Source organism: Orussus abietinus, unplaced genomic scaffold (genome assembly GCF_000612105.2).
Source record: "Orussus abietinus isolate OABI.00-Male unplaced genomic scaffold, Oabi_2.0 scaffold20, whole genome shotgun sequence".
Taxonomy (NCBI): domain Eukaryota; kingdom Metazoa; phylum Arthropoda; class Insecta; order Hymenoptera; family Orussidae; genus Orussus; species Orussus abietinus.
The window spans coordinates 352,904-362,273 of NW_019394282.1; the positions used below are offsets into that span (position 1 = coordinate 352,904).

At 34.7% G+C, this 9,370-nt stretch overlaps 3 protein-coding genes across 8 annotated transcripts; 1 reads left to right on the plus strand and 2 right to left on the minus strand.

Annotated features, from left to right (window-relative positions):
- Nucleotides 1-27: 27 nt before the first annotated feature.
- Nucleotides 28-2,616, minus strand: LOC105694533 (prostaglandin E synthase 3). 2 transcript variants are annotated; one of them, XM_012415295.1, is made up of 3 exons: nucleotides 2,522-2,616; nucleotides 933-1,308; nucleotides 28-652 (listed from the first exon to the last, which is right to left on the minus strand). In XM_012415295.1, exons 1-3 carry the CDS (start codon nucleotides 2,536-2,538, stop codon nucleotides 524-526), a joined length of 522 nt encoding a protein of 173 aa, XP_012270718.1. In that variant the 5' UTR covers nucleotides 2,539-2,616; the 3' UTR covers nucleotides 28-523. The 2 variants fall into 2 exon arrangements, with proteins under 2 accessions (XP_012270718.1, XP_012270719.1); XM_012415296.2 differs by lacking the exon at nucleotides 2,522-2,616 and adding an exon at nucleotides 1,414-2,181.
- Nucleotides 2,617-3,365: 749 nt separating this feature from the next.
- Nucleotides 3,366-6,824, plus strand: LOC105694531 (dnaJ homolog subfamily C member 11). The gene is made up of 8 exons (XM_012415288.1): nucleotides 3,366-3,669; nucleotides 4,011-4,140; nucleotides 4,252-4,495; nucleotides 4,569-4,879; nucleotides 4,982-5,189; nucleotides 5,307-5,871; nucleotides 5,954-6,083; nucleotides 6,169-6,824. Exons 1-8 carry the CDS (start codon nucleotides 3,598-3,600, stop codon nucleotides 6,189-6,191), a joined length of 1,683 nt encoding a protein of 560 aa, XP_012270711.1. The 5' UTR covers nucleotides 3,366-3,597; the 3' UTR covers nucleotides 6,192-6,824.
- Nucleotides 6,825-7,031: 207 nt separating this feature from the next.
- Nucleotides 7,032-9,340, minus strand: LOC105694532 (uncharacterized protein C1orf50 homolog). 5 transcript variants are annotated; one of them, XM_012415292.2, is made up of 5 exons: nucleotides 9,232-9,340; nucleotides 7,931-8,058; nucleotides 7,617-7,729; nucleotides 7,291-7,509; nucleotides 7,032-7,218 (listed from the first exon to the last, which is right to left on the minus strand). In XM_012415292.2, exons 2-5 carry the CDS (start codon nucleotides 7,980-7,982, stop codon nucleotides 7,048-7,050), a joined length of 555 nt encoding a protein of 184 aa, XP_012270715.1. In that variant the 5' UTR covers nucleotides 7,983-8,058; nucleotides 9,232-9,340; the 3' UTR covers nucleotides 7,032-7,047. The 5 variants fall into 5 exon arrangements, with proteins under 5 accessions (XP_012270715.1, XP_012270714.1, XP_012270712.1 ...); XM_012415291.2 differs by lacking the exon at nucleotides 9,232-9,340 and adding an exon at nucleotides 8,687-8,776; XM_012415289.2 differs by lacking the exon at nucleotides 9,232-9,340 and adding an exon at nucleotides 8,583-8,683.
- Between the last annotated feature and the right edge of the window lie 30 nt (nucleotides 9,341-9,370).

Below are 9,370 nucleotides of genomic sequence, written 5' to 3' on the forward strand. Positions count from 1 at the left end.
ACAGGCTGGTTAAGTAATATAACAGAGTTACTTGGGAAACTTGACAGATTTCATATATTCTTAAAGGTATATTTGAACGTAAGTTCGTGCAACTTGATACTACATACGGACTTAGTTTGTTTCTGGGTTGTTCCCATATTAAACAAGTTCTCAAAGCGCTTTTGGTATTTTCTCATTACTTTATCTTATTATTTTACACGTTTAATCAATTCATCATTAAAAAAGCTTGTCCATTATAACTTAGTTTATGAACTAACGACTAAAGGGGATCGTTTGGAAATCTTCAAAGTTGCATTACTGTTTATCTGTTTGTCCTCTGGTGTTTGCTAGTCGATGGACAGTCTTTAGCGCACTTCATCTGTTAAATTGCTAGTTACGTCATCAGCCATTGCAAACTTGCAAACATGCTTCGCAATTCAAAATACAAGTAGCACTGGCTTAACGTAAGATAGCGATTTCGTGCGCCAACGATAAGTTGCGATTCATTTTGAGAGGAGTAAAATGATTTAGAGTCAAAGACACCTCACTCCAGGTCAGGCAGATCCTCGTCATCACTATCTGGACCATCGGCGTCGTCTCCGACATCGTCTAGATCATCAAAGTTTGGTTTTCTGTCTCCGGATCCACCAAGGCCACCCATTTGTCTCATCATCTAAAAACAATTATGATGTACTGTTTAATAAAATATTTTGTCATAAATAAGTTTAAGAATCTGTTTAAAAATGTTAAGTATTGGTTCCATATTTTTCATCAGTTAGTGGAGAAAAGAAAAAAACAATAAATAAAACTGGAGCTGGAGTTTATTATTCTAACTTCTACCACATTTCTTGATTAATTACAGTCTGTAACAAGAACATAAAAATGTACTTTTTCAATTCCATTTTGACTAAATATTTCACACGCTACGTAATTCAAATGAAATATCTTGTTACCTCTTCAAAGTCACGGCCTTCAGAATAAGGGACGTCGTCACTGTCATCTTCGTCCTTCCACTTGTTGAAATCACTCTTCAGCCAATGGAACTTCTTACTTTCCTTAGTAAGTCGTGGCCAGTAAGGACCCTCTTCCTTTTTAGTTAATACTAATTCAATGTTTCGTCCCTTTGGACTCTGAATTGTCTTTTCTGGATCAACCTCTTTGTACAGATTAATTGTAACTTCATGCAATTTACGTTCGGTACCACCAATACCTTTAAAGTATATCTTTTCCGGTTCCACCTTAATCGTAGGATCTTTACAATCTTCTAAGCAAATTGTAACAAACAAAATACTGTTCCTTTGTGCCCACATCACGGGTGGGGGATGTAACCTAAAAAAAGTAAGTGAATACATAACTTTGAAATATGTATTTCTATTTTTTTTTGCAATAATGTATGCATAAGGTCCAAAGTCAATCTTCAGTTATAAAACTTACAGGCGAATTAGGTCAGTTCGTGGTCAATCAATCAAGTGACGTAAAAGAAAGAGAATCGACTTGAAACAATTATAACGAACTGCCAGGAAGCAAGTTTAAATCATAAATCTGTATCAGTCTCGTTAGATTATAAGCGTGGATTGAAAAGTTTATAATCTGAATCGTACACATTTTATATTACGTCTAGACTAAATTTTTCAATCCACTCTCGTACTTTACTTCAATTCAAGCAAACGTCGTTTATATCAGTCCTCTTTTTATTACAATTTTAAAGGTACTACAATTCATCCGATGTTTTCGAAGAAAATCTTAAAGTGGATGTAACTGGAATTGCTGCGAAAGAAAGATAATTTGAAAAAAGATAGTCAATTCATGCGCGCGCAACAACTAAGCACGCTTTTCATGATTTGTAAAGCACCAACGACCATTGACCCCGCATAGAACAGTTCTAAATCCCGTTTGAAATATAACCTATGCAGCAAACATTATCATTGGATGAATGTTAAAATACATTAGCAGTCCAGAAGCGTAATTGAAGGTTAGAAAGAAATGTTTAAGCAATGCGAAAACAGCGAGTCATTACGGACGGAAGTAAAACCATGCCGCAGAAATGAAAGGCGCATAAAATTGTTATTTAATTTATACAGTTCTACTGACAAATCGATCGCAATCAGACTTTGGTCGACACCAAATCGAACGCGATAAACCAGACAAAGGAAGCCTAAGGAGTATCATAAGAAACAAGAGCACAGTTATCACGTTACGGCGTGATCGATCACGCTAACGCGGTCGTCCGACCACGAGTCTCGGCTCAATGAAATCACGAAAATTAGACATTCGCAGGATAAAAGAATACAGAAATCATGCTTGGCCGCCCAGTTTCGTTAAAACCATGTTGGTGCGATGGGATTTTCGGCAGATTTTCTAGAAAGTTCGGCTAAATCAATAAAACCATTTTGCAAAATGGCGGAGTTCGAAAGCCACGGAGTGGCACAAGATTCTTCGCTCGGATGCGAATGGTAATTTCCAGCATATTTAAGCAACAACGAGTTTCACGGGTTCGCGTGGAAATTACAGATCGAGTTTATGTGAATTTTTTGGCACTTACTGGCCTTCCTGGGTCATTCTTCGGCTGCTTCGATTCACGAGACGGAAACAAACACACCGCTCTTACGTACTGCTTACGTACCGCGCCGCACCGCGATTCGAGAATGTTTCGAGATCGTAGTATCGATTAAACAAGACTCGCCGACCAATCAGGCCGCGCCTCGACTCCACTCTTCCGGGAGGGAATTTCAAATTGCGAACGGATGGATATGAATTCAAAAAGCGTCACGAGTGTCTACTACGAAGAAGCAAACGCGAGAATAATTATTTTAGTCACACTTAACTCAATTTCAGTGAATGACACTATTTTTACTTAAAATTCATACATTTCGTTTAACTTGAATTTCAACAGAAACAGTTTTTTTCAGACGTGGAGGGTCACGTGATGAACGCATAGCTGTGGCGTCTCGCGTAAACGCTTCTATTCGCTAAACGTATGTTAGGCATCTACAAAGTTACACAATTTACGGAAGGTGGGCGGTTGTTTCAAAAGAACTTACGTTGCCAGGTTTTGGTAATAAATATTAGTCATTTATTTTTTGGAGTTCACCGCGAGAGAAGCAAAGCTTAAATTCAATTTCTTATGTCGTTGTTACGAATAAAGTTCGTTAAGTTTCCCGTGTCTTTTCTTGTCCCTCAAGTTCATTTTAAATAGAACTAATGTTGTCATGGTGGCGACGTCTAGCGGCGAAAATGGAATCATTATTGGACAAATTTTAGAGTACGCGCCCAAAAAGTGATGAAGTATCTGTGGTGCTATCTGTAGGCTGAACTTTGCCGGCCCGCGCGCCCAGTAAAAAACTGGTCTTCTATGTAACGTCTTATTCTTTGACATAATATATAACCTAGCACTATTATCTTCATCTTTATCTTTGCCGAGGGAAACTTTGGCCGAGGCAGGCCGCAGCAAGGGTCGCATCAAGCGGCGTTATCTGCCGGGCGAATCTTTCGCTATCTCTTGCCGGCTTGCCCACGGAGGAAATTTCGTAACCTAAGAAAACGGTGGCCCTTTACAGAGAAATTGTCGTTCTGATTTGAGTAATTTAACCCGGTCTAAAGAAACCCATAAGTTGTAAAATGGATGACGAAACGGAGCAAGAAGGTTTAATTGAAGAGGACTTCTACACGTTTTTAAATGTTTCTAGAGACGTAAGGAACGCGACATCCGCTTATTTCCTTCGATACTAATTTTTAGGTCTTGAATATTACGTGTGGCGGTTTCTTTCATGTACACGCATTGAGATTCTTTTCACTGATTTCCTTTGAAATGAATCCTGTTATTGACTGTTAGAAAAATATATTTGGTACAATGAACTTAATTGCTTTAACTTATACATGTAGTTCTTTCAATTATAATTATATTAACTTTCCTTGAGAAATAATTTCCATGCCATGTAAATACGTGTAACAATTATTTATAAATCGGTGCTGAAGCTGAATAATTAATGATTATTAAATGTGATCTTATATGTACTTGCAAATGTTTCTAGGCGACTCCTGAGGAAATTAATAATGCTTATCGCAAACTTAGCAGAATTTATCATCCTGATAAACATACAAATCCTGATTTGAAGAAAGATGCAGAAGTTTTATTTAATCGCACTAAGAAAGCATATGAAGGTTGGTTCATAATTTTTAATTAATGTTCACTAAGGGATTATTAATAAAATCCTATGAACAAAATTACTGGGATATAAACATCAATAATTTTGAATCGATTTTTAAAATTAGTTTTAAGTGATCCGCATCAAAGGGCAATCTATGATACTGTGGGAATGAAAGGGTTGGAAACGGAAGGATGGGAAATTGTACAGCGTACAAAGACACCGCAGGAGATTCGAGAGGAGTACGAACAGCTAGCAATGGAAAGACAAGAAAGAAGGTTACAACAACGTACTAATCCCAAAGGAACTATCACAGTTAACGTCAATGCAACAGACTTGTTTGCACGATATGATGAGGACTATGAAGCACCGTGTGTATCTATGTTCTTTTTTAATGTTTAGTTTTATTACACAGACCATTAAAAAGTATTTGTCTCCCCTTAGAGATGGATTGTTTTCTTCCATCGAAGTCAGTGGTTTATCGATTTCACAATCTATCGAGGCACCTTTAACCTTGAAAGACACGATAACAATGTCTGGCCAATTGGGTATACAGAATGGTAATGGTTCAGGAACTGTTAATCTTTCTGCCAGACGATTAATATCGTCAAAGGGCTCCATTGAATTTGATGTCGGCGTTGGTAATGGACCAACATTCTCTGTAAAAGGGTTCCGAACCATTACAAAAAATTTATTCTGTAACGGTGCAGTAGTTCTACATTTTAAGAACGAGGATTGGCCTAATATTGTAGGAAGTGAGTGTAACAATTTGTGAAAGTTTTAAAAGTCTTGTTGTGCTGTCTTAATACTGCATAGAGTACTATGATGTAAAATGACAATGAATATAAATTTTATAGCCCTGGCACAGAGATTGGACAAACATACAATAGGATACCTTACATACAGAGGAGGAGGACAAAATGCGATGAGTACAATGGTTGTGAGAAACACTAATCAGTCGTGCACTACCTTTTCCCTTGAACTAGGTCTTGTACATTCATATGTCAGTCTTAGTTACACCTACAAAATGGAAGAGAAGGAACTCAAATTACGAGGATGTGTAAAGTTAGTACTGTCGGATTTCTGTTTAACAGAAATTATTTTTTAATAATATTAATCTAATGGCAGTGTTAACTTGTACTATAATTTATTAAATGATTCTTGTGAATGTATGATCCACAGGGCAGGTTCTTTTGGAGCTTTTATTGAATATGGTGCTCAAAAGAAAGTTTCTCAACACAGTTCAATATCCGCAGCTGTGCGTGTTGGGGTTCCAACTGGAGTTACTTTAAGGATTAAATTAATTCGAGCATCCCAAATCTACAGTTTCCCAATTCATCTGTGCGAAGAAGTTCTTATCGCTCCCGTTTTTTATGCAACCGTTGTTCCTTTATTCACGTGGACGATTATAAAAAAATTCGTCATTGACCCAGCTGTAAAGGAACAGGAGGAAAAGAAAAAGAAGAAACAGAGGGAAGTGAATAAAACGAGAATGATGGAGAAACAAAGGGATGCTAAGGCAGCCGTCAGTCTCATGAGAGCAACCTTTAGTAGAAATAGATCCGAGGAAGAATCTAAAGGAGGATTGGTCATCACTAAAGCGTTATATGGAAGAGTCGTTTATCCTCAAGATCGATCTGCAGGTGACGATGCTTCTACTGGACACAGAGACGAAGTGATAGATGTGACAGTACCATTACAGTGCCTCGTAAAAGATTCAAAATTAATTCTTCATAATGCCTCAAAAGTAAATAATTTCTTCTAACTATGTTTTAATAGCACTTGGCTTAATTATATAAATTTTTAAAAATTAAATTATTATTCCACAGAGCCAATTACCAGGATTCTATGATCCATGCGTCGGAGAGGATAAGCAGTTGTTTGTACAGTACCTCTTTCATGGTCAGACGCACGAATGTATCATAAAGGATGACGAACGTCTTAGGATACCAATGGAGTGTAGGTTTATCTAATTATAATCATTATATCGTAATCGCTTGCCTTTAAATTAAAACATCATTAAATGTGTTGTAATATTTTACAGCTCATCGAGTGAATACTACATGACGCAGACGGCCATTACGCAGAACCAAACAGTGATTGTGGTCTACATTAACTATTTACGATTATTTCCTACACTAGTTCAGTATCAAAGCTTGAGTTATGTACATATTGTATTGAAAAACGTTGAATGTTCATCAGTTGATTCAAACTTGTACGGGAACACTTCCCGTTCAGGTGATAGATCGTTGTACGTATGTTATACATACATACATTCTCAGCAAGAGCCTTGTTACTTATTTTGAAATAATTCAACACTTAACAGGCTCTACTATGAGTGAAGCTATTAAAGCGAAGTGTGTTCATCATGTTTGTTTCAATATTTATGGACAGCAATGAGCTAAAAAGTAATTAGCAATTTAAAAAAACGTACGTGGTACTCTACACTAATCCTTTTATTCCCAAATTCTTTCAAGTTCTTCAGTAAATATGGCAATGACCCGATCAGACGAAGTTACTTCAATTCGTTATTAACAAATCTAGTCGCAGAATAATGCTTATTAGATACACTCAAAGGCAAATTGCAGATACTGAATTTATTTAGATTGTAAGACTAGATTAAAAATATATTTAACTGTTAAAAAATAGTTTTTGGCATATATCCAGATTGTTATATTTTTTGCAATGATGAACTCATAGTATGTTGATTGTAGTTAAATTATGTAACATTTTAGTATTCAGGCTTATTGCTGACGGTAAAATGAAAACGTAGTGTTTAACTCCAACATTAAAATATATCTTTCAAAAATTATTTAATTCTTAACTTATCCTTCTTAATTACATTTAGAAACTGATTACTTTTAATGTTGCTTGATTACAGGTATTACCACATAAAAATTAATACAATTATCAATGTACAGATTTATTTACATATCATATTAATTGCTGACGTGTCATTTGATTTAAGAAGTTTGTCAAACATAGACTGTTCATCGTCCTTGTTCTTAATATTATTTAACGGAGTCCAGGAATGGTCATGTTCTAATCTGAAAGAGCCCTTATAAACTTGTGACGTAACAAAGTTGCCCCATTCCTACAACAAAAAAGTATTCTTGTAAATGCTAAATACAAGGTATACCAAATTATTAAGTAATATGTTACTTACCTCTGGACTTAGCATGGAGAAGTATAATGACCCAGATCTTTTCTGGTACAAGTGGTAGATATGACCTGGATGTTTTATGAAGTTACAAGCAGCATGATGTAATATTGTATTGACTTTCACTTCGGATAAGATGTCATGAGCTTGTTTGTGTAGGAATCTCATTTGCTCTGCTATGACACTTAGCTTATTACATGCATTTGCTTTGATACAATTATCAGCCTATATGTAATATGTTTATTTCATTTTTTCGATAGTAGTTTATTATCAATATATATAATAAAGTGTTTAAAGAATATTTTGCTTTCGTTGATATAGATTATACTTACTTTTTGTATTTCCATTGCCAACTGAAGCAAATCATTTGAATTATTCTTGTTAATTGAAATTGTATTTATTGATGTTATCTCTTGTATAGGTCTGTCATGCATGAAACAAGATACTGCAAAAAAAGAAACATATTTTAATAAAAATAAGATCTGCATCTATTACGATATCATTAGTAAAAAGTATATTTCTATAAATATATTGTTCCATATTTTTGGAAGAACAAGATTATGTGTATGGAAATAAGTTTGTATTGCCACAGCTATTCTAAATAAACTGCAAGTCAAATCAATAGTTTTAAACAATACATTATTACCTTTATTAGGAACATTGTCAATTGAATCCTCCATAATACACGCACGTTTCATTTACAGGAACTATAATAAAAAGTATTGTCCACAGAGCCCTTGTATCTGGTTTCTTAGTTAAGCAGATTTTGTATGTCTGAAAATTAATGAATTCATCATAAAATTACACAACACATAGTTCCTAGTATTTACTAACTTAATAACAATGATGTTATCTGATCGGAAGGTTACAAACAATGTTACAAGTATCTCTTTGTGTGCCTGGATTAGTTATACTACCGTAAAAAGTGAATGTATATACTCTCTGAGTTATTCTAATAATCAAAAACCAATTGTGCATTATTTTACAGGAAAGTGGAGACGTTTGCAATAAATCATACGACGTATAACGTTGCGAATCAATATAACTAACCCCCAAAGTGAATCCAATTCATTGATTGTTAATTCATTCAGGCATTCAAGAATAGTACAAATAACACGAGCATCGTAAAGAATTTAAAACGCATTCATGTATTTTTGAAAATAAAGTATAAATAAATTATACAGAGAGAAAGTATAATAACTGATTAATATCGAGCGAGTGAATTTAGGTTATGTACACCCGGAAAGAAGTAGACTGTGAATTGATTTTCTAGCTTAACTTCTACGACAGATATTTACGTCAGAATGTAAATAGTTTGTATAAACGAAAAGGTAATTTGAAACATAACAAAAAAGTCCGTTTCTGCCGTCATAAGATTAAATGAATGTACGTAAATACATACGTATTTTTAGAATGTGTATGTATGTACATACATCAAATGTGTATCAAGTTCTGCTCAAGTTCAATGGAAACTCTCCTTGTTTTCCGATTTATGTATCCTTATGAGTCACAACAAATTCAAAATACATGGAATGAATGAAGTCGAGGATTTTGAGATTATGCAAATCTGTTAGCGGTGGGTTAAATCAAGTTTTTTAGATATGAATTGATTTATGTATTATGAGATTGGGCGCTACCAATTAATGAATCTACGAGCGAAGTGAGGTTATGGAGGATTAACGTAACGTAAATATAAAGTATTTACAATCTACTGTGAGAATAAAAAAGGGTAAAGAAATGACTTTATTTCATTTCTCTTTTATCAGCCAACCTAACATGTGATGTGTATACGTACATACGACAAGTTTTCTAACCTCTCTGAATGAAGTTTGTTTAAATTCTGTATGTTTGCTTTATTCACTTTTGTGTATCTTTACGAATCGTAAATTATTGAATGTGTTTAGAGATAATATAATAAACTGCGAAAGGCGGTATGCATATACTTACAGACACATAATCAATGAATGTACAAAGTTAGGTTATGTATAATTTCATAATTATAATTTTGTCCAAATTAATTGCAGATAACAGCTGAATTGTATAAAACTGTGATGCTAATATACTGTGTTAATCAAGTATAATGTGG

Coding starts and splice junctions, on each gene's coding strand:
- LOC105694533 (XM_012415295.1), bottom strand. Junction 653..932: donor AAGGCCGTGACTTTGAAGAG/GTAACAAGATAT, acceptor AATTGTTTTTAG/ATGATGAGACAAATGGGTGG.
- LOC105694531 (XM_012415288.1), top strand. CDS start 3,598: ATGGATGACGAAACGGAGCAAGAAGGTTTAATTGAAGAGGACTTCTAC. Junction 4,141..4,251: donor CACTAAGAAAGCATATGAAG/GTTGGTTCATAA, acceptor TTTTAAAATTAG/TTTTAAGTGATCCGCATCAA. Junction 4,880..4,981: donor TTGGCCTAATATTGTAGGAA/GTGAGTGTAACA, acceptor TAAATTTTATAG/CCCTGGCACAGAGATTGGAC.
- LOC105694532 (XM_012415292.2), bottom strand. CDS start 7,982: ATGAAACGTGCGTGTATTATGGAGGATTCAATTGACAATGTTCCTAAT. Junction 7,730..7,930: donor TGACAATGTTCCTAATAAAG/GTAATAATGTAT, acceptor CTTTTTTTGCAG/TATCTTGTTTCATGCATGAC. Junction 7,510..7,616: donor TGGCAATGGAAATACAAAAA/GTAAGTATAATC, acceptor TATTACATATAG/GCTGATAATTGTATCAAAGC.